General features: G+C 46.3%; 1 protein-coding gene and 1 long non-coding RNA gene across 5 annotated transcripts; both read right to left on the reverse strand.

Moving 5' to 3' along the window:
- Positions 1–1,463: 1,463 nt before the first annotated feature.
- LOC134810289 (uncharacterized) lies at positions 1,464–3,708 on the reverse strand. Its single transcript, XR_010157973.1, has 3 exons — positions 3,212–3,708; positions 2,887–3,008; positions 1,464–2,786 (listed from the first exon to the last, which is right to left on the reverse strand). It is a non-coding gene; the product is annotated as an uncharacterized LOC134810289 (long non-coding RNA).
- An 826-nt stretch (positions 3,709–4,534) lies between these two features.
- Positions 4,535–26,287, reverse strand: VPS52 (VPS52 subunit of GARP complex). Of its 4 annotated transcripts, none has more exons than XR_010157971.1 (20): positions 26,003–26,142; positions 24,623–24,707; positions 24,423–24,475; positions 24,168–24,243; positions 23,914–23,981; positions 23,438–23,613; positions 22,923–23,073; positions 22,532–22,632; positions 22,289–22,421; positions 22,106–22,163; positions 21,612–21,745; positions 20,981–21,136; positions 19,196–19,314; positions 18,788–18,911; positions 18,422–18,517; positions 18,179–18,293; positions 17,898–17,963; positions 6,115–6,226; positions 5,773–5,891; positions 4,535–5,244 (listed from the first exon to the last, which is right to left on the reverse strand). XR_010157971.1 is itself a non-coding variant. In XM_001169608.5 (20 exons), the coding sequence occupies exons 1-20, from the start codon at positions 26,090–26,092 to the stop codon at positions 5,098–5,100; spliced, it is 2,172 nt and encodes a 723-aa protein (XP_001169608.2). In that variant the 5' UTR covers positions 26,093–26,287; the 3' UTR covers positions 4,535–5,097. The 4 variants fall into 4 exon arrangements, 3 of the variants coding, with proteins under 3 accessions (XP_001169608.2, XP_054541672.1, XP_009449281.1); XM_001169608.5 differs by having other exon boundaries at positions 18,186–18,293; positions 26,003–26,287; XM_054685697.2 differs by lacking the exon at positions 26,003–26,142 and adding an exon at positions 25,631–25,769 and having other exon boundaries at positions 18,186–18,293.
- Between the last annotated feature and the right edge of the window lie 37 nt (positions 26,288–26,324).

Genomic DNA, 26,324 nt, shown 5'->3' on the forward strand with positions numbered 1-26,324 from the left:
AAAACAAAATGTGGAAGCAGTAGCAAAGGCTTGACCTTGCTCCAAAATCACAGGTTTTTTTTAAGCTGCGTTCTTATAAACTTCCAAATGAGATGAAGATAAACTTCTGCTGAGAGGGGCATGGTCATGACTTACAGTTTGGGCAGGACAAAGTATTTTCCATCACACACACACACACACACACACACACACACTCACCTTCACACATACAGTGTTATTTCTACTAAGTTGTACTTGATTCTTCTCCAGTGGCTCTGTCTGGAGTTTATTTAATGTTACTAGTTTGCCAATGAATAGACTAAGACAATAAGCAATTTTGCTTTTATTTCTTTATTTTAAAAAACTGCTTGTTAGTCTTATGAGAAAACAAAGTGAAGAATAAAGGTAACTACTGCATGTACCACAGTAGCGAGAGAAAAAAGAGTGTCAATTAATCTAATTGATATTCAGAGGATTGCGTGGCTATTAGTGATGGAGTCGGGATTTGGGCACGTGTACATTTGTTGGATTTTGCAGCCTGGCATCTATATCCCATTTGTCTGGTGGCAGGATCCCATTTTTGCGTTGGGGCCATTATCCTCCAACATTGGGTAGTCTATGGTACTATTCCTCAAAGGACCCTCCCCTTCCTCAGATGAATGTGAGCACCTGACCCACCCTAAGCCTATTGGAGTTCTCTCTTTTTGATCCAAAGTAGAAGCACTGACCATTGGTGTCTGCTGCCTGGATGCTGGAACTATCCTGGCTTCTGTCCTTTCCAAAGACCGCCTGTTCAGCTTTTCCTTCAGTTCTGTAAATATTTTTTCAATAATTTACTATTACTTATTAATCTGCTGCTTCTCTACAACCGGCTGCCTCCTCAGCTCCATGACTCCCAGCCTGGAGTCATAGAACAAAAGCTGAATGTGGGCACAGAAGGTTCAGCCACTGAGTGCCTATATGGTTTTGAACTCATTATTTGAAATTCAAGCTCATTACCTGAAACAGGAAGAACACCTCCTCATAAGGCTGGTATGTGAATTCAATTAGATGAAATATGTGCTCTCCGAGATCAAGGACTTTGATTTAGTCTCTGCTGAATCCACAGTGCCTATCACAGAACACAGAGAAGAGCTTCAATAAATGTGTTGGTTTAATGACAACTGCTTCTGAAAACACTTTGTTAACGCTAGTACGTAACATGAATAGCTGTGTCCATTATGTCCAGGGTGAAGTCAGCCAATTTCGATTCTCCTCTCCTTAAAGTTTTGTCTTGCTTTCTCTTTCTTTCCTTGAATCTTCACACTAAATCTACTTTGTTTTTTAATTTTTTAAAAAGAGATAGGGTCTCACTCTGTCACCCAGGCTGGAGTGCAGTAGTGCAATCATAGCTCACTGCAATCTCTAACTCCTGTTCTCAAGCAATCCTCCTGCCTCAGCCTCACAACTAGCTGGGACCACAGGCATGGGCCACCATGCTTGGCTTTTTGCTTTTTTTTTTTTTTTTTTTCTGGTAGAGATGGGTCTCCCTATGTTGCCCAGGCTAGTCTCAAACTCCTGCGCTCAAGATCCTCTGGCCTCTGCCTTCCAAAAGGATTACAGGCATGAGTCACCACCCTGGGCCTCTGACTACTTTATTTTAAAGCCCAGCCAATTTATATCTTATTATTATTATTATTATTATTATTATTTTTGAGACAGAGTCTCACTGTCACCCAGGCTGGAGTGCAGTGGCCATCTCGGCTCATTACAACCTCCGCCTCCCAGGTTCAAGCGACTCTCCTGACTCAGCCACCCTAGTAGCTGGGATTATAGGCAGGCACCACCACACCAGGCTAATTTTTGTATTTTTAGTAGAGATGGGTTTTCGCCATGTTGGCCAGGCTGGTCTAGAACTCCTGGCCTTAAGGGATCTTCCCGCCTCGGCTTCCCAAAGTTCTGGGATCCCAGGTGTCAGCCACCTTGCCAGGCTGCTTGATATCTTAAAATCAGAAAAGCCACCCATCTTAAGTGGAGGGTAGGTGGGTCCATATTTACAGGAATGGAAGAAAGGAGGATGTTCCCTCTCTTTTGTCCACGTTCAGCAGCTCTGAAATTAATGCCAAGGCGAGCAAACGCCCGCCCCCCACCCCCTGCCGCCCTCGCCTTATGCCGAGACTTTGCTGTTGAACACGAAGTAAACGTTTCCCAGAAAGCCCAGTTTAAGAAACAATTCAGGGCGAGGTGAGGGCACAAAGGTAGAGAAATAAGGGGAAATGATATTTCTTTAAAGAACAGAGATCCCTGAATAGCACCGGGGGCCGTTACAGCCCATGAGGACATCTCCGAGTCCTTCTATATGACACTAGGGACCCCCGTGCCATATACAGACACTGTTCTCAGAGATTAGAAGGGGGAAAGAGGATATTGCCACAGTTCTGTCCTTCGAAATGATTCCAGATGCTTCTGAGTCTGTGAGGCCCCTGTGTCCGTCATCAGCAAAACAAGTGAGGGAGAAGTTTGAGGAGTGATGACCCTAGCAGTTATGGGTTTAAGCCTGGGAATCTTAAGCCACAGAGCAGAGGATTTGGGGGCTGAAGAAAAAGACCCTCCGCAGCTTCAGCGCGAAGAGGGCGGCGGGGGCCGGGGTGGTGGGGGTGGAACCTCGCCGCCTTCCGAAGCAGGAGTAAGCTGCAGAGGCTGCGCGGGGGTTTGAGCGGAGCGAGAACAGCTCCTTCCCTCGATCATGCTGCCCTCCGGAGGTCAGTTTAGGTACCGCCGCTCCCTTTCACGCTGTTTTGTCTCTTCATTGTCTGTTCTGGATCATCCTGTCCAGAGAGACCGTTGGGTCAGAGGGTTCCTGTGGACCCCTGGGGCGAGCTTAATGTCCCCGAAAACTGCGTGCTTCAGTATCACTTGAATGCCCACCGGGTTCCAGAATCACGAGTCTCCAGAGCTGTCCCTTCGCCCCACGGCTCACATTCCAGGTCTGCCCCTCAGTGACTGCTGCAACAACACGCGCTTCTCGATCAGCTCTGAGGATTTGGGTTCTGCGACGGACAGGGGAAGGAAAGAAGGAAGGCTGTGAAGAACCGTGGTGCCTGCCTGCACAGCCCTCCTCGCGTGCGAGCATTAGTTGGCTAAAGTCGCCTGTCTCGACAGTCTCCCCTGCGGGGTATCTGGGGACCCTTTCTTTGGGAATCCACGCTCTTTGTCAGAGTAGCCAATGCCTCTCCTGTCCAAAATCTCATACCCTTGGCCCTTCTCCCGTCCTCGCGCTGAGGCTGGAGTCAGGTCAAATGTCAGAACATCTGGATGTCCCAAGAGTGACACCTGGGAGTGGGTGGGCAAGAAACCAGTAGCGGGAAGGGAAAGTGGAGGAGCAGAGGATTCCCGGGGCCGGCGTCTGGGGTGAGCTCGCGGCCCCTCAGAGCCTGGCACATCGCGGCCTGGCATCCGGCAGGCGTGAGGGAACGCATAGCGCAGCGAGTCAGGCGGGGTAAACCCGGAGCAACGCGGAGGCGGTGAGCCGGGCAAGGGCGAGGTCAGTTAAGGACGCAGTTCTGGCCCCGCCCTCAAGGCACGCCTGGCCAATCAGGAATCGCTGATTCACCAAGCCTCTCCTCCTGCGCTCGCCCTCTTCTGCACTTCGGTCTCAGGCGCAAACACGTTCAAAGTCGCTAGGCCAAAGCGCTGAGATACGGTTTCCCAAGCCAATTAGAGAGCGGCTCTCGGATATGGGGCGGAACCCTGAAAAGGCGAGAGCTGAGATGCCGCTCCGTTCTGCCTTACCACGCCGCCCCCCAGCGTCCGCCAATTAGGAGAGCCCGGAGCCGGATCCACTCTCAGCCTCAGGAAGCAGCAGCCTCCGCTCCGCGGCGGGTGTGCTCGGCAGTCACAGACCCACTCAGGACACCTCCCGTTGCCGACGGGCTAGACCTGCATCCGAAGGGCCTAAGCGGGGAGTAACCGCTTTCTTTCCACCACTCTCCAGGGACCTGGGGAGGGAATGTTTAGGCCGTAGGGGTGGAGGACACAGGAAACATCCCCAAATTACCATTTTTCCTTAACTGCGCCTCTCTTCTTAGGCCTTAAAGGGGTCCCCGTGTCTCTCCAGTCTAGAGCCTAAGTTCAAACGAGGCGTATAGGCGAGGACAGCAGGAAGGCTCCAAGTCAAACAAATGGATGGTACGAATTTCGCCTGGTCTAGCCCTGCCCCAACGGTGTGGGTGTGGGTTGGGTGCTGCAGCCCCCGAGCAAGGGGCTGTCACAGCCACAACCAGAGGAGCTATGGAGCTGCTACGGAGGAGGGATTCCAGAGTCAGCTTGGGCTTGTCCCAAGGGAGCCCTCGGGACAGTGTCTGGGGCTGCGCGGCCTGGTTCTCAGCCCTTGCAGCATCTGCTATTTTAGCCAGGGGCCACCTTCCTCCAATGGCCTGGGAGTAGCTAGAGGTTAGAGGTTACACCCACCAGAAGGGATGTAAGCCCAGGAAGTAGTCAGAAAGGAAAGGTCATTCTAGAGATGGGGCCACCTGAAAAACCTTCAGGAGGAAGGAGAAAGGAAATGGGATAAGTGTCATGTCATATTAAATATTTATTTTCTGCAGACTGACTTCGGAGTAATTCTTGAGCCAGGAGGGGAGAGGTTAGTGTTCAAATTGCTGAGATCTTAGGTCAAAAAGCTACAGAAAAGAAATCACTTTGAAAAACACAATGACTCAGAGGCAGTCACCCCTTGCCAGCAATTCCAAGAGCTGAGGAGGCTTCATGCCTCAGGACATGGTGACTAGTTGAGTGAACCAGAGATTGAGGCAGTGGTTTTTACAGGGGAAGAAACAAGCCTTGGGTGTATGGGAGCAGGAAAGGAGGGTGACAGACTGGTGAAATGATAAAGGCCATTTTGGAAGCCCACAGGGAAGTGGTCTTGGGAAACCTGAAGACACTGGGATATTCAGAAGGCCAAGGGGATCCAGCTTATCCTGTTGGGCAAGGTGCTGGGAGTGAAGGCAGGTAAGCCATGTCAAGGGCCTGGGAAGCAAGGGGAAAACTGGAAGGGGGACCCCAGGTGAAGAAGGGTATGGAATGGGGTGCAGAAGTCCATGGAGATGACCGGCAGATCTCAGGGCGGTTTCTGGCACATCAGAAGTTGGGCTTATGCTTCTTGAGCTCCACCATAAGGTGGTGAATGTTGATGAGCTCAGCCCGGGCAGGGAGGGCTCGGAGCTGCGGCTGGGACAGCACCCGGTGGAAGCGATGATAGAGCTGGATCAGCTGGGTCAGCGCTCCCTGGTCAAAGAAAGTCATTGAGGGATCAAACCGTAAAATGGTGCTAATAGTGATGATTAAGAATCAGGTTAGGCGGCCAGGCGCAGTGGCTCACACTTGTAATCCCAGCACTGTGGGAGGCCATGGCGGGCAGATCACGAGGTCAGGAATTCGAGACCAGCCTGGCCAACACAGTGAAACCCCATCTCTACTACAAGTACGAAAATTGGCCGGTTGTGGTGGCAGGCGCCTGTAATCCCAGCTACTTGGGAGGCTGAGGCAGGAAAATCACTTGAACCTGGGAGGCAGAGGTTGCAGTGAGCCGAGATTGTGCCACTGCACTCCAGCCTGGACAACAGAGCTAGACTCTGTCTCAAAAAAAAAACAAAACAAACAAAAAAAAGAATCAGGTTAGGGCTCATACAGAACTTTGGGCACAGCTAGTAACTGAAGACCAAGGGTCACTTAGATGATGCTGAGCCCAGCAAAAAGATGGGGAAAATAATTAATAATGGGGGATCTGAGTGGGGCCTGGGACTTGCAGGTCACCTGAATGATACTGGTGCCATTTCTGAAGTTGGTGAAACTCCGCATTACATCCTGACTCAGAGATTCCACTGATGATTTCCAGGAACTACCAAAGCCACGGATCAGCTGAGTTACCCGGGCTAATAGCAGGAGGAAACAGTGTCAGAGAGGGATCTGGCTGATCTTCAACTCCACTAAGTTCTCCCCAAGGTATAGCCATCCTTATCATCAAACCCTCTTTTCTGGTATTCTCTCAATCCAGTCTTTCATACTCTATTCCCCCACCATGTAATCTGCATCCTTTCATTTTTCTTTTCCACTTCCCTTACCACTGATCCCATCATTACCATATTTTCCTCATACCTTCTTCCCCTCGAAGTCGCTCAGCCTGTCCACGCTCAATCAAAGCCTCAGCCTCCTTCACAAATGCCACTAAACCCCCAAAAGGGGGAGACAGCAACTCTTCAATGAATTCCTGGAAAGACACAAACACATATACACAGGTGTCCTGGTGTCAGCAGATTTGCCCAATTCTGGCATCATGACTAATGTAGATCCATCTGAATGGCATCTTTCAGCTGCTGCAAAAGTTAAGGAAAATCCTCTATGGAGAAAAATATCCTCAATCCTAATTTTGGCCCATACAGTTCCCCTGGTTAAGATCAAACAATGAACTCAAAGATCACTAGACACAAAAGCAGGGCAGCTACCAAGAGAGTCAGCAGACACAATAAGCAATAGCTGCTGACCTTAAGAACTATCCGATACGGATAGCAGTTGTACTGTGTGCAATGTCTAAAGTTAAGGATAGGCCGGGCACAGTGGCTCACGCCTGTAATCCCAGCACTTTGGGAGGCTGAGGTGGGCAGATCACCTGAGGTCAGGAGTTCAAGACCAGCCTGGCCAACATGATGAAACCCCGTCTCTACTAAAAATACAAAAATTAGCTGGGCATGATGGTGGATGCCTATAATCCCAGCTACTCGGGAGACTGAGGCAAGAGAATCACTTGAACTTGGGAGGCGGAGGTTGCAGTGAGCAGAGATCGTGCCACTGCACTCCAGCCTGGATGACAGAGCAAGACTCCGTCTCAAAAAAAAAAAAAAAAAAAAAGGATGTAAAAATGACCAATTAGTAAGAACTATTAGGAATGAACAGACTTGAAAAAAGGAAATTTTTTTAGATATGAAAAGCCAGTTTTAGAAAGTCAACAGATTAACAAGAATTATACAATGAATTAGAATTTATAACTGAAGAAAGGACTCAGAATGTAGCAGAGACAGAAGATGGAAAATTTTGAGATAGTAGGAGATACAGAAATCTAATTAATGTATCTAGGCACTGAAATTGATGGCTACTAACATCACAAAGAGAGCCAAGAAGACATTATGCGCTTCCTGATGGAAATACATACCACTACCTCTCAAATATCCCTGTAGAAAAAAAAAAACTAATTTAAATCTGACCAAGCCTTTCCATCTCATTACACACTATGAGAAATACACCAGACAGAGGAAGTTTGGCCACACCATGGAATGCAGTCAGCAAAATCTAAACTGTACATCATTCTAGATGACAAATGACTCAATAACTCAGTTTCTTCCAAAAATAAATTGCAGAGGAGATGGAAGGGAAATCTATAGACTAAAAAAAGACACATATATGGACTTTATATGGATCCTGATTTGAACCATAAAAATCATTTATGAAGGCCAGGCACAGTGGCTCATGCCTGTAATCCCAGCATTTTGGGAGGCTGAGGTGGGTAGATCACCTGAGGTCAGGAGTTTGAGACCAGCCTGGCCAACATGGTGAAATCCTGTCTCTACTAAAAATACAAAAATTAGCTGGGCGTGGTGGTGGGTGTCTATAATCCCAGCTACTCAGGAGACTAAGGCAGGAGAATTGCTTGAACCCGGGAGGCAGATGTTGGAGTGTGCCAAGATCGGGCCATTGCACTCCAGCCTGGAGGCAACAAGAGTGAAACTCTGTCTCAAAAAAAAAAAAAAAAAAAAAATCACTTATGAAATAACTGGGGAAATCTGAAGTTATTTTAAATAAGATAATTTTTTTAAGTGTGATAATGTATTGTAGTTTTTAAAACCATCTGTTACCAGGTGTGGTGGCACACACCTGTAGTCCCAGTTACTTAGGAGGCTGAGGTGGGAGGATCACTTGAGCCCAGGAGTTCGAGGCTGCAGGGAGTTATATCATGCTACTGCACTCCAGCCTGGGCACTACAGCAAGGCCCTATCTCAAAAATAATTTTCTTAATAAAAATAACATTCTGATACAGATGAAGTGATAATATTCATCTGTATATGTATAAGATTTAATTCAAAGTAACTGGGGGACACAGAAGGAGGATAAGCAATAGGTGTTGGTATAGATGAAACAAAACTGTCCGTGAACTGCTATACACTGAATATCACTGATGATGCCTGGGGGTTCACTATGCTTTTCTAATAGCATATTGAAATTTCCCATAATAAAATGTTAATTTTTGTTTAATGTAAAAGGGAGATTCAAACAAAAAAACTCAGAAAAGCAAACAACCCAGACAGAAAGATCTGGTAAGAAGAAAGTGAAATTATTATTCCATTTAAAAATAAATTATTAATACTAAAATTAGCCAGGTGTGGTGGTGCATGCCTGTAATCCCAGCTACTCAGGGAGACTGAGGCAGAAGAATCACTTGAACCGGGAGGCAGAGGTTGTAGTGAGCCAAGATCATGTCACTGCACTCCAGCCTGGGCGACAGAGCAGCAACTTGTCTCAATAAATAAATAAATAAATAAATAAATAAATAAATAAATAAATAATTGTATCTTTTCTATTCTTCCCTCAAAATATTCACTTATATCCACTGAGGGTGTCAAATAACTAATATGCTGCAAGGAAGGATCTTTCTATAATCAAGGCATCTTTGTGATGTGATTTTGGACACAGATTAAATAACCAAATTCAACCTATTACAGTTGCCCAAATGCAGTCTCACACACACATATACAAACAATAATGTAGCAGTATATGGTGGGGCACAGGGAGTAGACTTGCCAAAGAAAAGTTGAACTAACAGTGATGACCCCGGCTAGGCAGGAGCCATAAATTATATAATGTGTTGTAAGCATGATATATACACCTGATTTTGAAGACTTCATCTTAGAATAAATTTTAAGTATATCTTTTTTTCTTTTTTTTTTTTTTCGGAAACAGGGTCTTGCTCTGTCACCCACGCTGGAGTGCAGTGGCACAATCACAGCTCACTACAACCTCAACTTTCCTGGCTCAGTGATTATCCCACCTCAGCCTCCTGAGTAGCTGGGACTAACAGGCATGTGCCAACATGTCCCACTCATTTTTTTTTTATTTTTTGTAGAGATGGGGTTTCACCATGTTGTCCAGGCTAGTCTCAAACTCCTGGGCTCGAGCGATCCTCCCTGCCTTGGCCTGTGCTGGGATTACAGGTGTGAGCCACCGTGCTGGCCTCAGTACTATTTTTTATTGATTATATGTTGAAATAATAATCTTTTGGATGTAGTGGTTTAAAAAATTATTTCATCTGTTTCTCCTTACTTTTTAATGTAGCTTCTAGAAAATTTAAAATTATTTAAGTGGCTCACATTTGTTTCTCCTTTTTAATGTGGCTTCTAGAAAATTTAAAATTATTTAAGTGGCTCACATTTGTTTCTCCTTTTTAATGTAGCTTCTAGAAAATTTAAAATTATTTAAGTGGCTCACATTTGTTTCTCCTTACTTTTTAATGTGGCTTCTAGAAAATTTAAAATTATTTAAGTGGCTCACATTTGTGGCATGCATTATATTCCTATAGGAGTACTGGTCTGGACTTAGATGAACTTTAAGCTTTCTGTAACGCAAAAGAGAACACCTTGATAGCAGAGGAGTGACCAGAGGAAACAGTGCACTGGGCTTTAACAATCTTTCCTACGTAGTATGAAGCAGCAGCTGACCAAAAAGGACCAGAAGCATTGATGGCAGCTGGCGAGTCTCTATACCTGGCAAATCCAGTGACAAATCCCAGCTGCTCTCAGCAGAAACAACTGGTTTAAGTGCATCTTTGTGGGTGCCTTAATCTCCTGCAATGATCCCGCCTCAGCCTCCCAAGCAGCTAGAACTACAGGTGCATGCCACTACGCCTGGCTTTTTTTTTTTTTTTTTTTTTTTTTTTAAAGAAATGGGGTCTTAGCCGGGCATGGTGGCTCACACCTGTAATCCCAGCACTTTGGGAGGCCAAGGCGGGCAGATCACGAGGTCAGATCAAGACCATCCTGGCTAACATGGTGAAACCCCCCGTCTCTACTAAAAATACAAAAAATTAGCCGGGCATGGTGCTGGGCACCTGTAGTCTCAGCTACTCGGGAGGCTGAGGCAGGAAGAATGGCATGAACCTGGGAGGCGGAGCTTGCAGTGAGCTGAGATCGCACCACTGCACCACTCCAGCCTGGGAGACAGAGGGAGACTCTGTCTAAAAAAAAAAAAAAAAAGAAAAAGAAATGGAGTCTCACTATGTTGCCCAGGCTGATCCCCTCAAACTCCTGGGCTCAAGAGATTCTCCCATCTCAGCATCCCAAAGTGCTGGGATTACAGGCATGAGCCACAGCGCCAGCAACAATTCTTTCAAAATCAGGAATATGAAAAGGGTTCTCACTATCACCTTTCTGTTCAACTTCTAAACATCATCCTGGGAGTGTTAGCCAGTAGAATAAGAAATCAAAAACATAAGACGTTAAAGACAAAAGACTAGAAAAGATTTATTTATTCCTAGTAGAACTAAACATACGTATTATACCCACCTAAAAATATGGCAAACGACTTACAGTGTCTTTGTGCTGAAAATTTTAAAAGGTTATCAAAAGACATTAAAAGACTATCTTAAAAATTGGAGGAGGCGGCCAGGTGGAGTGGCTCACATCTGTAATCCCAGTTTAGTGAGACACTACAAAAAATTAAATTTTTAAATTTTGTATTCTCTACAGAAAAAAAAAAAAAGCCAAGTGTGGTGCTGTGTGCCTCTAGTCCTAGCTACTCGGGAGGCTGAGACAAGAGAAGCACTTGAACCCAGGAATTCAAGGCTGCAGTGAGCTATGATTGTGCCACTGCACTCCAACCTGAGTGACAGAGCAAAACCTGTCTCAAAAAAAAAAAAAAAAAAAAAAGGATAGGGAGCCCATGATCATGATCATGGATAGGAAGTTTCAATATCATAAAGTATCAGTTCTTCCAAATTAATCTATAGACAATGTAATTCTAATCAAAATCCTTAAAGCCTTTTTAAAATGTGAAAACTTTTCGAGACCAGCCTAGCCAACACGGTGAAACCCCATCTCTACTAAAAATACAAAAATTAGCTGGGTATGGTGGCACATGCCTGTAATCCTAGCTACTCAGGAGGCTGAGGCAGGAGAATCACTTGAACCCAGGAGGCAGAGGTTGCAGTGCGCTGAGATTGTGGCCCTGCACTCCAGCCTGGGTGACAAGAGTGAGACTCTGTCTAAAAAAAAAAAAAATAAAAAAAATAAAAATAAAAAAAAAAAAAAAAAAGAAAAGATTTTCTATAAATGGTTCTGGGCCAACCATCCACATAAAAAAAAGAAATAGATCCCTACCTCACATCACACACAAAAATTAATTCCAAGTAAATTTGAGACTTAAAGGTAACAAAAAAAATTCTCTCTATATATTTTATTCTTTAATTTTATTATTATTTTTTGAGACAGGGTCTCACTCTGTTGCCCAGGCTGGAGTGCAGCAGCACAAACAGGGCTCACTGCAGCCTCGACCTCCCAGGCTCAAGTGATCCTCCCACCTCAGCTACCTGAGTAGCAGAGACTACAGGTGTGTGCCACTATGCTTGGCTAATATATTTTTTTAATTTTTTGTAGAGATGAGGTCTCACTATACCGCCTAGGCTGGTCTCAAACTCCTGGCTTCAAGCAATCTTCCTGCCTTGGCCTCCCAAAGTGCTGGAATTACAGGCTTTAGCCACTGCACCTGGCCAAAATTCTACAATATTAAGAAGAAAATGTAGCATAATATTTTTCTGGCCTTGGAGTAATAAGGAATTTCATTTTTTTTTTTTTTAAACGGAGTCTCATCTATCACCAGTCTGGAGTGCAGTGGCATGATCTTGGCTCACTGCATCCTCCACCTCCCTGGTTCAAGTGATTCTCCTGCCTCAGCCTCATGAGTAGCTGGGACTACAGGTACACATCACCACGCCCAGCTAATTTTTTTGTATTTTTAGTAGAAACGAGGTTTCACCATGTTGGCCAGGATGGTCTTGATCCCGTGACCTCGTAATCCACCCGCCTCGGCCTCCCAAAGTACTGGGATTACAGGCGTGAGCCATCACACCCAGCCCAGGAATTTCTTAAACAGGACAAAAATAATCAGACGTGGTAGATGGTGGCTGTAAGCCCAGCACTTTGGGAGGCTGATGCGGGAGGATCACTTGAGGCCAGGAGTTTGAGACCAGCCTGGGCAACATAGTGAGACTCTGTCTCTACAAAACAACAACAACAACAAAAATTAGCTGGGCATATGGCACACACCTGTAGTCCCAGTTACCTGGGAGGCTGAGGGAGGAGGGTTGCCTGAGCCCAGGAGGTTGAGGCTACAGTGAGCCATGATCACACTACTGCATTCCAGCTTGGGTGACAGAGCAAGACTGTTACTAAAAACAAAGACATAAAAATGAAGGACAGATAAATTCAATCATATTAAAATTACAAATTTCTTTCATCAAAAAGCAACATTAAAAAAACAAAGGCTGGACGCTGTGGCTCATGCCTGTAATCCCAGCATTTTGGGAGGCTGAGGCGGATGGATCACCTGAGGTCAGGCGTTCAAGACTGGCCTGGCCAACATGGCAAAACCCATCTCTACTAAATATACAAAAATTAGCCAGGCGTGGTAGCACGCGCCTGTAATCCCAGCTACTCAGGAGGCTGAGAAAGGATAAGTGCTTGAACCCGGGAGGCAGAGGTGCAGTGAGCTGAGATCACGCCATTGCACTCCAGCCTCGGCAACATGAGTGAAACTCCGTCTCAAAAAAAAAAAAAAGGTGCAAGGATCTCTTGAGCCCAGGAGCCTGGGCAACACAGAAAGACCCTCATCTCACCAAAAAAAAAAAAAAAAAAAAAAAAAAGTAAAAAGATACATACTAAAAGATAATCTGTAACCTATGTATAATCAACAAGATTAGTATGTAGAAGATGCAAAGAACTCTTATAAATAAAAAATACTAGCAGACTTATTTTTTTCTTTATTTTTTGAGAGAGTCACGCTCTGTAACTGAGGCTGGAGTGCAGTGGCATAATCTTGGCTCACTGCAACCTCCGCCTCCCAGGTTCAGCGCCCCTGAGGAGCTGGGACTACAGGCATGCGCCACTATGCCTGGTTAATTTTTGTACTTCTAGTAGAGACAGGGTTCTGCCATGCTGGCCAGGCTGGTCTTGAATTACTGGCCTCAACTGATCCATCCGCCTCAGCCTCCCAAAGTGCTGGGATTACAGGTGTACACCCTGCCCAGCCACAAGCCGATTTTTAAAAGGTCAAATGCTATGACAGCCATTTTACATGAAAAAAAAAATTGTATAGTTGTGGTGACGCTCCTCACACAGAGCACCAGCTTCAGGGAGTCTGTCCCTTGCAGACCCCTGACCCGGCAACGGATGAATGAGGTACACTGACATGCAGATACTCTGCTTTGCCAGTCCAGCTTAGTGTGTCCAGGCTGTTTACAGACTCCCTGAAGAGTACTGTAAACAGTTGCAATGGCGGCCCTGACCAGCTAGTGAGACTCGCATTTATTCAGTAAAGATTAATTGACAAAGACTTGAGTCAACACCACTACGGGGTAACTGACATTGTGGACTTCCTGAGTAGTAAGCAGTTAAGCACCTGCGGTACATCAAAGGTTAGTCTTAAGACCATATGAGTAAACAAGCTACCTAGATAACTTCCCCACATTCCTTTGTTATTACTCTAATTTATTTAACTAAAGGTAAAGATCAGGTCGCCTTCAACCATATCTATTACCGAAGTTATGCAAACTCTTAGGCCTTCCAAGAGGGTTTGTGGCTATCGTAACTAATATTTTTCCCACCAGCCTGACTGAACCCCTACATATAGTTACTAAACATTTGAAATGATGCTCAATGTTATTAGTAATCAGGAAATTACAAATAAAACTCACTGAAATACAGGTTGAGTATCCCTAATCCAATAATCTGAAATCCAAAATGCTCCAAAATCCGGAATTTTTTGAGTATCAACATGATGCTCAAAGGTAATGCTCTTTGGAGCATTTCAGATTTCAGATTTTCAGGCTACAGATGCTAACCAGTAAAAATAATGCAAGGAATCCAAAATCCGAAAAAAATCAAAATCTGAAACATTTCTGATCCCGAGCATCTTTAGCAGCATCCTTGGTCTCTAAAAAAAAAAAGAAAAAAAATGGCAAAGACCTGATAATACCACATGTTGGAGAAAATGTGGCTCAGTAGGAATTCTTACATATTGCTGGTGAGAAGGAACTACTTAGGAAAACAATTTATCATTGTCTCATAAAGATTAATACTGCATATCTTATAAGCAGCAAGACTACTGTCCTAGGTTTATACCCAAGAGAAACTTTTGATGAAGATAATCAATATCTATGTGTGCTAAAAGACATGATTATTCATAAAACAATGCTCACAGAAGCAAGAAACTGGAAACAATCCATTTATAGAATATGTTTAATCACACAAGTCATATATGGCAGTGAAAAGGAATGAGCTATAGCCATATGCAATAACATGACAATATTAGAAAAATCATGCATGAAAAAAATCCTGTGATTCTGGGGTTTTTTGTTTTGTTTTGCTGTTTGAGACAGGGTCTTGCTCTGTTGCCAAGGGTAGACTACAATGGCATGATCATGGCTCACTGTAACCTCGAACTCCTGGATTTCAAAGTGGTCCTCTCGCCTTTGTCTCCCAAATAGCTAGAACTACAGGTGCATACCACCATGCCTGGCTTTTTTTTTTTCTTTTTAGCCTTGCTGTTTTCTTGCCTTGTCTCATCAGTGTTTATATCATTAAAAAATAAAACAACCCAGTGCAGTGGCTGTTTTGTTTTTTAATGATATAAACACTCACAAACACACCACACAATCCAAGAAGTAGCAGCTTGGCAAAAGTCACCATCAAACTATGAAATCCTACTGAAACCATCCCTGTGCTTCTCGTGCACAGGTACTCGTTGATCTATTGCATTTATTGTGTTCTTGCTTTTTTCCCCCTTTTTTTGTGTGTGTTCTTGCTTTTAAAAGTAAAGCTATATATATACCAAAACAAAAATTCGTTGTTTTCCAGTGTCATTAAAAACAGAATCTAGGCCGGGTGCAGTGGCTCATGCCTGTAATCCCAGCACTTTGGGAGGCTGAGGCGGGTGAATCACCTGAGGTCAGGAGTTTTAAGACCAGCCGGGCCAACATGGTGAAACCCCATCTCTACTAAAAATACAAAAATTAGCTGGACATGGTGGCACGTGCCTGCAGTCCCAGCTACTCAGAGGCTGAGGCAGGAGAATCACTTAACCTGGGAGGCGGACGTTGCAGTGAGCTGAGATCATATCGCTGCACTCCAGTGTGGGAGTCAGAGTGAGACTCCGTCTTTAAAAAAAAAAAGAATCATAAGATTTTTCACTTGAGGGCAGTAATTCAAGACCAGCCCAGGCAACAGTTGTCTTTTGTAAAGACAACTGTCTTTACAAAATTAAAAAATTAGCTGGCACACACCTACAGTAAACTCATTTTTGATAAAAGTGCCAAGAACATACACTGGGGAAAAGATAGTCTCTTGGTCAGGCACGGCAGCTCACGCCTGTAATCCCAGCACTTGGGAGGCCAAGGTGGGAGGATCACTTGAAGTCAGGAGTTCAAGACAAGCCTGGCTAACATGGTGAAATCCCGTCTCTACTAAAAACACAAAAACTTGCCCGGCGTGGTGGCAGGCATCAGTAATCCCAACTATTCAGGAGGCTGAGGCAGGAGAATCACTTGAACCAAGGAGGCAGAGGTTGCAGTGAGCCAATACTGCACCACTGCACTCCAGCCTAGGTGACAGAGCAAGACTCCGTCTGAAAAAAAAAAAAAAGAGAGATAGTCTCTTCAATAAATGGTGCTGGGAAAACTGGCTATCCATTACACAGAAGAATGAAACTATACCCCTATCTCTCGCCACATATGAAAACCAAATCAAATGGATTAAAGACTTAAATCTAAGACCAAATTATGAAACTACTACAAGAAAACACTGGGGAAAATCTCCAAGACACGGGTCTGGGCAAAAATTTCTTGAGCCATACCCCACAAGCACAGGCAACCAAAGCAAAAATGGCCAAATGGGATCACGTCAAGTTACAAAGCTTCTGCACAGCTGGGCACGGTGGCTCACGCCTGTAATCCCAGCACTTTGGGAGACAGAGCTGGGCAGATCACCTGAGGTCAGGAGTTTGAGACCAGCCTGACCAACATGGTGAAACCCCATCTCTACTAAAAATACAAAATTAGCCAGGCATGGTGGCACATGCCTGTAATCACAGCTACTCAGGAGGCTGAGGCAGGAAAATTGCTTGAACCTGGGAGGCGGAGGTTGTGGTAAGCTGAGATCGCACCATCGCACTCCAGCCTGGACAACAAGAACAAAACTCCATCTCAAAAAAAAAAAAAAAAAAAAAAAAGCTTCTGCACAGCTAAAGAAACAATAAAGTGAAGAGACAAAGAATATTTGCAAATCCCATCTGCCAAGGGATTAATAACCAGAATATATAAGGGGCTCAAACAACTCTACATGACAAAGTCTAATAATCCTATTAAAAAATGGGCAAAAGATTTGAATAGATATTTTTCAAAAGAATACAAATGGCAAACAGACATATATGAAAAGGGGCTCACCATCACTATTATCAGAGAAATACAAATCAAAACTACAATGAGATCTCATCTCACTCCAGTCAGAATGGCTTTTATCCAAAAGACAGGCAATAACAATGCTGGCAAGGATGTGGAGAAAAGGGAACCCTTATACACTGTTGGTGGGAATGTAAATTAGTACAAACACTTTGGAGAACAGTTTGAAGGTTGCTCAAAAAACTAAAAGTAGAGCTACCATATGATTCAGCAATCCCACTGCTGGGTATATACCCAAAAGAAAGGAAATCAGTACATTGAAGAGATATCTGCACTCCCATGTTTGTTGCAGTATTGTTCACAATAGCTAAGATTTGGAAGCAACCTAAGTGTCCATCAACAGATGAATGGGTAAAGAAAATGTGGGATATATACACAATGGAGTACTACTCAGCCATAAAAAAGAATGAGACTCATTTGCAACAACATGCATAGAATTGGAAATCATTATATTAAGTGAAATAAGCCAGGCACAGAAAGACAAACGTCATGTGTTCTCACTGATTTGTGGAATCTAAAAATCAAAACAATTGAACTCATGTACTCATGTACGAAGAGAGTAGAAGGATGGCTACCAGAGGCTGGGAAGGCTAGTGGAAGGCTGGGGAGAAGGTGGGGATGATTAATGGGTACAAACAAAAATAGGAAGAATAAATAAGACCTACTATTTGACAGCACAACAGGGTGACTATAGTCAATTATAACTTAATTGTACATTTTAAAATAACTTAGAGTGTAATCGGATTGTTTATAACACAAAGGATAAATGCTTGAGAGGATAGATAAAGAAAAAAATAAAATTCATTCTAAAAATAAAAAATTAGCTAGGCGTGGTGGCTCGCACCTGTGGTCCCAGCTACCCAGGGGGCTAAGGTGGAAGGATCACTTAAGCCCAGGCTGTTGAGGCTGCAGTGAGCCATGTTCATGCCACTGCACTCCAGCCTGGGTGACAGAGTGACACTTTGCCTCAAAAAAAAAAAAAAAAAAAAAAAACCAAAGACAAAATAAAATAAAATAGACCAATAATGACAGTATGTTGTGAATCAAGAGTTACAGTAATTCCGCATACCTGAGGTCCATTATGCCACTCCCTACACACACACACACACACACACAGAGCTGAAAACAGCACACAAGGCTGTCTCTTCCCTTTTCCCCACACCCCTACCTGTGTCCGAGCATTGAGCAGCTGCTGGAAGCTCTCAACCTCTTTGCTGTCATCTGCAGCCCGCTCCTAAGGGAAGACAAAGGGAAATGTCTAGTTTGGGGAAAGCAGTCCTTCACTTCAGGATGTCCCCTTCATTCCACACTTATTGTACTAAGCTGGACACTGTGTCAGACTCCAAGAGTAAAACACTGAACAAGACAGGCATCATCTCTGCCCTCACAGAGCTAACAGCAGTGAGGGAAACCGAATTTTCTGGGTAGGAAGGCAAGGAGAAGGAGCACCTATTACCATCAGCACACCCAGCATCATGTCATAGTTGTTGATCAGAAACACAAGCTGCTCCTTCCTTGAGGAGAACTCAGCTGCCACTCGGAGGACAAAATTCTCCACCTCCACCTGAAAAGGCAGAGAGGAAGAGGTGATACCAGAAAGCAAGGTCATCTGGGCCCCATCTGGCTCCTCCTCAGACTCCACCCACTGGCAGCAGCCCTGCTGCTGGGAAGTGTCTCCTGTCTGACCCTCACCTGCAGCTGTCCCAGCAATTGCATGGTCCGTTCATTAGGAATTGTCTGGTTGATGCTGACAAGAGCGGAGGAGAACTCTGCATAGCGGCGTGTGATCTAGGAGAGAGTGGGAAGGAAAATCACACCCACCTCCTGGCCCAACCAACACAACCTCCCAACTTCCTTAGCCAACCCACCTCCATGTGATGTGACTCTACCTTCAGTCCCTCCTACCCACAGTGCACCACTCACCATGAGTTTTACCACGCTCCCAGAACACCTGCTCATAGCGTGGCCCATGACACAACTGTGACCTTGGCCAACCCCCACAATGATGCTTAGAGCCCTGCCTTTCAAGAACCCTTTGTTACCCTTGCCCTCCCTCACATAGTGGGGCCGAGTATCCAACCCCCCTAGGCGCTGGGGGTCAGTGCTTCGGACGCTCTGAACATTCATCTCCAGGATCAGTTCAAACCGTGGCCATAGCAAGGCAAGCACCTGTTCCCAGTACCTGTAGGCTTAATCAGAATCAGAGGTCAGCCAGCAAGGAATGTTGGAGGGGGATGGGAGGGAGTGGGGCATCATTCAGTTTAATGGTCAATAGCTAGTTGTGGGGGTTGGGGGGCAGTGGTTGGAGAAAGGTGAGTCAAAAAGCAGCAGTACTGCCTCTGGAGCAAATGAATGGGAATAAAGGTTGATGATACCAGGTCAGTAGGAGTCTAAGGTCAGGGCAGAGTCATGCAAGACCAAGAGAGTTCGTGGCCTGTTGGGCATCAAGGACCAGAATTCAGTGACCTGTCCAGGGCAGGAACATCCCTCTTTGCTGCAATGTTACGGAACCGGAGAACAATGTGGATACAGAGAAAAACAGCAATGGCATCGTAGCAGTCAGCTAGATAGGAATCCAGGTGTTTCTGTGTGATTGGGGAACAAACAGGATTAAAAGAGAATGTCAGTTTGTTGTCCTCAGTGACTATGAACAAATGCATTTGTTTCTTTGGGGATGATGCACTGGACAGGACAGAAGGGAGAGACGTAAAATGGAACTGCCCCCTGCTTTCCTGTCCAGGATCTACGTTTTTGGCTTTTTTTTTGTTTTTTGAGATAGAGTTTCACTCTTGCCACCCAAGCTGGAATGCAGTGGCACAATCTCGGCTCACTGCAACCTCTGCCTGCCTCCCAGGTTCAAGCAATTCTCCTGCCTCAGCCTCCTGAGTAGCTGGAATTATAGGCGCCTGCCACCACGCCCGACTAATTTTTGTATTTTAGTAGAGATGGGGTTTCATCATGTTGGTCAAGCTGGTCTCGAACTCCTGACCTCAGGCGATCCGCCCACCTCAGCCTCCTAAAGTGCTGGGATTACAGGTGTGAGCCACTGCACCCGGTGTTTTTGGCTTTAGAGACAGGTTGTTGTTTTGTCACCTAGGCTGGATTGTAATGGTACAATCATAGTTCACTGCAGCCTCAAACATCTGGGCTCAAGTGATGTTCCCACCTCAGCCTGCCAAGCAACTGGGACCATGGGTGTGTACTACCATGCCTGGTTAAGTTTATTTTTAAATTTTTTTGTAGAGACAAGGTCTTGCCGCATTGCCCAGGCTGGTCTCGAACTCCTGGCCTCAAGCAATCTTCCTGCCTTGGTCTCCCAAAGTACTGGGATTGCAGGCATAAGCCACTGCACCTGGCCGCACCAGGATCTATGATCACAAGCCTATCACAGCAGAGTTCAGGGCTGAGCTTGGGTCAGGGGTTTGAGCACCAAGATTTGGGGGACCCTCAGTTTTCACGTGCTATTGCCTGATTGTGGGTCAGCAGTAGGGGTAGTCTCAGGGACCCTAAGCACTGAGGATTTCATGGGGGAGTAACACTGTGACAAGTCTAAGTAACAAGTTTTTTTTTTGAGATGGAGTCTCGCTCTGTCACCCAGGCTGGAGTGCAATGGCGCAATCTTGGCTCACTGCAATCTCCTCCTCCCAGGTTCAAGCAATCCTCCTGCCTCAGCCTCCCAAGTAGCTGGGATCACAGGCCACGCACACCTGGCTAATTTTTGTATTGTTAGTAGAGACAGGGTTTCATCATGTTGGTCAGGCTGGTCTCGAACTCCTGACCTTGTGATCCTCCCGCCTCAGCCTCCCAAAGTGCTGGGATTACAGGCGTAAGCCACTGCACCTGGCTATTTTTTTTTTTTTTTTTTTTTTTTTTTTTGAGACAGGTCTCACTCTGGAGTGCATGGCTCACTGCAGCCTTGACCTCCTGGGCTCAAGCAATCCTTCCACCTCAGCATCTCTAGTAGCTGCGACCACAGGCACACATCAACACACACCGGGCTAATTTTTCATTTTTTGTAGAGATGAGGTTGTTGCCCAGGCTGGTCTCAAACTCCTGAGCTCAGGCAATCCTACTGCCTTGGACTCCCAAAGTGCTGGGATTATGGGTGTGCACTACCACGCCCAGCCAAGGCTTAGACATTTTAGAATGAGGCGATCCTGATTTCAGTTCTACCAGAGTCATGACCCCACTATGCTGCTGATGAAGACTGGGGACAAAGGTGTTGAACAGTACAGGAAACAGGAGTCTTACCAGGGTCATGCTGAGTGTACGGCCCATGACAGCATGGAACAGGTCGTGTGCAGCTGGGCCAGACACAACAAAAAATTCACAGATGAAAAGGTATTCGCGGCAGGAATTGTCTAGGAGGGCGTAGTGCTGGCTGCGGAAGAGGGCCTCAAATGGATACTGGGAGAGGAGGAGTAAAGAAGAAAAACAGAAGGGATGGACCCCAACACTGACTTCCCATGGATATGGCTGGAAAATCAGTAAACCTGAGTAATAAGAGCTAGGCAGACCCTTCGCATCTATCTAGGTCCAGGCTGTCTAAGAGCAAGCTGAATGGGCACTGAAAAGGTGGGGGAACATAGGGGTACAAAAAGGGCCTACACCCACCTGCTGTTGCTACTCCTGCATCCACCTCAACACCTGCCTCTGACTGTCATTCCCCTCATCCAGTCTCTCCCCTCTGCATGCCCTTAAGTCAATGGTTCCCAGCTCTTTTCACATCACAGCAGGCTGGAGTGATTGGAGAAGGCCACTCCCAAGTCTAAGGGGATTAAGACAGGGCCTGCAGGTTGGGAAGCTCTGCCCTGAGGTCTGGCCTTCCCTCCCCACCGTGCTCAGAGCCTCTTTCGTGACTGAAGCTTGTTCCTCCTCATACCCTCTGCTCTCCGCGCTGCGCTGTGTGAGGCACCAGGATGGGGGCCTCAAGTTCAGTGGGGGAGATGACAGAGCCGCGGGTTCCTAGGGTGAAAATGGTGTTCCTGCTGCGGAGCGATGGCTTTGAGAAGAATCGTAAGATGGGTCAGAGTCAGGGAAAACAATGAGACCATAACTGGGCCCAAAGACTCACTATCTGTGGGGACCCCAGACAGGCAGACGTGGCCTAGCCAGCCCTCTTTCCCAGTACTAGGGCCCCACGTGCTGACATCTGTGAATGGGCTTCAGGGTGTCTCTCCCTCCCCTGCAATCATATGCAAAACTATGTGTCAAAATAATGTGTGCATCTTTCTGGGGAGGGAGGCTATAGCTTTCATCACATTCTAAAAGGTTTCAGTCCCATAGGAAAAGGTAAGGAGCAGTGCATTGGTGGCTGGAGTCGAAAGTCCTCCCACTCTCAAGGCCTGGCATGAGGGTTCCCCAGTACTAGGATATCTTTCTTTGCTGTATCTTCCACACCCATTAGATCATCTTTCTCAGCGACTTCCTCATACTAAGGAAAGAGAAAAGAGAACTGATAACCGTCTCTTCCCACAACACAATAAAATATTCCTTGCCCAGGGATGTCCCCTCCTCCCAGTCCATGTGCCCAGGAATACCTCTCCCTCCTGACCTTACCTGCACCTTCATGAGCCGCCCCAGGTAAGAGCGGTAGTAAGACAGGTAAATCTTGCTCAGCGTCTCCACATATTCATCCCTGATCTCCTTTGCTGTTGCTCGTTCATTGCCCAGCAGAAACTGATAGAAGAACCTAGGGGGTCAGGAACATGTCAGTCTACCTGTCTCCCAAGAAACCAGATGCCCACACTAGGCTGCTCAAAAGCTCAAAGGCCATCCCATGCACTTCCTTGGGGTTGTGACCTGTACTTCAGCAGGGCCGTCTGGGGGATCTGATAGTTGGTCATGGGTTTCCTGAAGGAATAAATCTTCTGGAGGATAAACTCTCGGATCTTCGTCACTGCCTAGATGTGGGGAACCAAACACAGGGCATGAAGCTGCAACCCTTTTGCTGTATGAGAGGAACTGGGGGAAGCAACAAATGGTAAACATAGGCAGAAGGGTGGTGAATATCTCTTTGGTATTTCTCAAGATTTTCAGGGAAACCCAGAGAGGCAAGAATGGGGCTGCCCAGAAAAGGCATGGTGAAGTTCTTGGAGACAGGCTACAGTGAGCTCTGCCAAGGAAATCCATAGTGAAGATCTTGGGAAGGCTGCTTCCAGTAGCCTCCAGGGTATCCATCCCTACTTCCCACCTTGACCCGGAGCCGATCGAGCACGCCTCTGACATCTGCGCAGGCTGCTGTGCCTCTAGCTTCCTGCTCTCTGACTGCGGCTGCCTTGGCATCCAGCTCCTGTAGCTGCTCCAAGAACCTGGGCTCTGTCACTGGAGCCTCCAGAATTGCCCTGGTTAGCAGGGAGGGGTGGGATGAGTTACAAGGGAGACCCAGACATCCCTAAACCAGACCCAGACCACACTCCTTACCTCCAGCCCCTGTCATCTCTACCACCTTGCATTGTACCATATAGTCAGGACACATGTACAAAGTTTTCTATTCCTGGACCTCCCCACTATACACCTGATCTTACATCATTCTTAATCTTAATCTTTGATGCCTAATGCATACCTAAAGAAATGGTGGTTAACCTGGCTACTAATTTCTAAAAAGCACTTAACCTGGAGCCAGGAGACCCATATGGTAAATAGGGTGGGTCACCCCAGCCCATCCACCTGCTATGGACATTATAACCCTTCAAACTGGTAACTCACGTGACCAGAGCAGAAGGCACCACCAGACCATCAACAAGCTCCCCAAGTTTCCCCCGAACTGCCTGGCGATTTCGAAGTCGAATGTTCATGGCTCCTGACTGTTCCTGCAGTGTCCGGATCTCAGAGCTGATGGAGCTGAGGTCACTCTGAAAAGCTCCCAACATCTGCTCCATTCGCTGTAGGGAGGGTAGATGTTGCTGGAGTGCTATAGGGTTTGTAGGGGATAAGTGGGCCACCAAAGACTCTTGGTGAAGTCTTCAGTATTTATCAGTCCTTGAGGGTGGCAGATGATGAGACACCCCAGATTATCAGGAAATAACATTAAATATGGCAGTAATAACAAAAAAGGCTCCTGAAGTCATCTTGAAAATGACCCTAACCTGTCCCTATCTTGAGGCTGATGACCTAAAAATGGCACCAGAGTCCATGATCTGGTTCAGAGTGGCTATTAGGGGTCACAGATCATAATTACTAACCTCCAGGACAGCATCACAGGCTGTGATCTGGTTGTGTAGAGATGCTATATTCTCACTCTCTTGAATATCTGATCCACAAAAAGTCAAGGGGCCTCATGGTGAAGATGGGAGATCCTCAGATTTGTAGTACCTCTCCAATTTCTCTTTGAAGTGATAGAAACCTCAGAGATGTTGACCCCAGCTGGGACATCTGTACCACACGCCACAAAATCCCCATGTCAATAGCACCACCCCTTCCCTCTGCTGGAGGATACAATCCCGAATGGATTTCTGTTCAATCTGCTGTAGCTCCAGCTCAACTTGCTTTGAATAGTGACGGAGATCTACACCCTGGGAGAACATAAAGATGACAGGTCAGAAGGAAGTCTCAGTAAAGGGACACTGTAACAGAATCAGTGAAGGACTAAAGGGTCAGATACCAGGCTGATACAACAAAAGCAAGAGACTGTTGTTTTTCCTTTTGGGGTAGAATAGATAGAAGGGCAGATTAGTACAGGGGAAAGCCTCACCGTTTTAAGAGCTTCCTTTACTAACTCATCCTCCAGATTTGCCTGAATGTGAACTGGAAATAGAAGTTTATCATAAGGGTCCAGCTCCACAGCTCCCTCTCCCCACATTGAGTATCTGCACACCAATCCCTACCTTATTCCTTCCAGCCCCCATGCCTCTCAGATTACAGGTACTGCACCCACCCCATGCCATTGCTTACCATCCACTTCATCCAGGATGAATTCATCAGAAGTGATATCCAACTCCCCAAGTTGCAGTGGTTCCTGGAGCCCAGGACCACCCGCCTGGAAAGGGATAAGTTAATGGGAGTAGGGTGCGGTGAAAGACAGAAAGAAAAAATATAATTGGATATCCCCAGTCCTTCAAGTGAGAAGGAGCTGCTTTTACTGGGAGCCACAGGTACTGCTTTGAAAAATTCTAAGAGTCTCACGTTGTACCCACTCTCCTATTTTGTGCTGATGGGTAAGGAATACGACAAGGAGTGAGACGATCCAGTGAGACAGTGGAGGTAGCCCAGCATGGTGGTGGGCTCCTTGTAGTCCCAACTGCTTAGAAGCTGAGACGGGAAGATTGTTTGAGGAGATCAGGAGTTCAAGGTCAACCTGGGTAACACAGGGAAACCCGTCTCAAGAAAAATAAAAAAGGTAAAAGACAAGACAGTGCAGTGGAGGCCGGGCGCAGTGGCTCACGCCTGTAATTCCAGCACTTTGGGAGGCCGAGGTGGGAAGATCACGAGGTCAGGAGATCGAGACCATCCTGGCTAACACAGTGAAACCCCGTCTCTACTAAAAAATACAAAAAATTAGCCGGGCGTGGTGGCGGGCGCCTGTAGTCCCAGCTACTCGGGAGGTTGAGGCAGGAGAATGGCGTGAACCCGGAAGGTGGAGCTTGCAGTGAGCCAAGATCGCGCCACTGCACTCCAGCATGGGCGACAGAGCAAGACTCCGTCTCAAAAAAAAAAAAAAAAAGGGCAGTGGAGATGACCGAATGAGGAAAGCTAGGAATTGCAGAGGATAGAGCAGAACTTGCACTTAAATTTAAGACCCTCAGACTCCTGCCATCTTGGGTGTTCTATCACACCTCTGGGGAACCCCAGGCTTTCTAGAAATGTCAAAACACATAGTGTTTACCTGCATGCCAGGTGCAATCTTACACATATTCATCTAATCCTAACGACGATGTATACAATAGGTTCTATCTTCCTCACCTTATAGGTGTGAGAAATGATGGCACAGAGAAGCTGGTTAACTTGCCCAAGGGCACACAGCGTGTAAGTGGCAGAGATAGAACTCAGGCAGTCTGGCTCCAGAGGCCATGTTCTTAACCTTTACACTATACTACTTCGTGACTCTACCCCAAAATGTGGAGTGAAGTTGAAATTTTGTGCCCCAGAACATGAGTTTCAGCCACTAGGGTCCCGCTCAGGGTCGGGTCTGATCACAGGGAAGGGTACGGGGAGCCAAACAGGTAATATCACGGGTAGCAGCCAAGTTCCCACCCTTGTGCCTAAACCCAGCTCAGGTCTTTCTGAAGCTAGGAGCACCGGAACTACGGAGGAGAAACAGCTCCGCGCTCTCACCAGCGGGCCCTCTTCCTCCTCCATATCTGAGGTCCCAGCCCGCAACACCAGTTCCCGGGCGGCAGCCGCCATGGTCGCAGCGGCGGCCATTCCCCGCAGCCTCACTTCCGGCAACTGTCAGTCCCGGCGAGTCCGTTCCCCGGAGTGGAGCTACAAGTCCCAAAGGGTCTTCCTCAGCGCGAAATCGTTCCCAGATATTTGAGTTAAGTTGTTTACTCCAGCTGTCCCCTTTCAGCTCTAACCACTTCACCCAACTGCAAATGGAAATATGGAAGTCTGAAACACAAACTAGCCCCGGAACCTTCGCTGTTCTCATACCTAT

The sequence above is a fragment of the Pan troglodytes genome, chromosome 5 (genome assembly GCF_028858775.2).
Source record: "Pan troglodytes isolate AG18354 chromosome 5, NHGRI_mPanTro3-v2.0_pri, whole genome shotgun sequence".
Lineage (NCBI taxonomy): Eukaryota > Metazoa > Chordata > Mammalia > Primates > Hominidae > Pan > Pan troglodytes.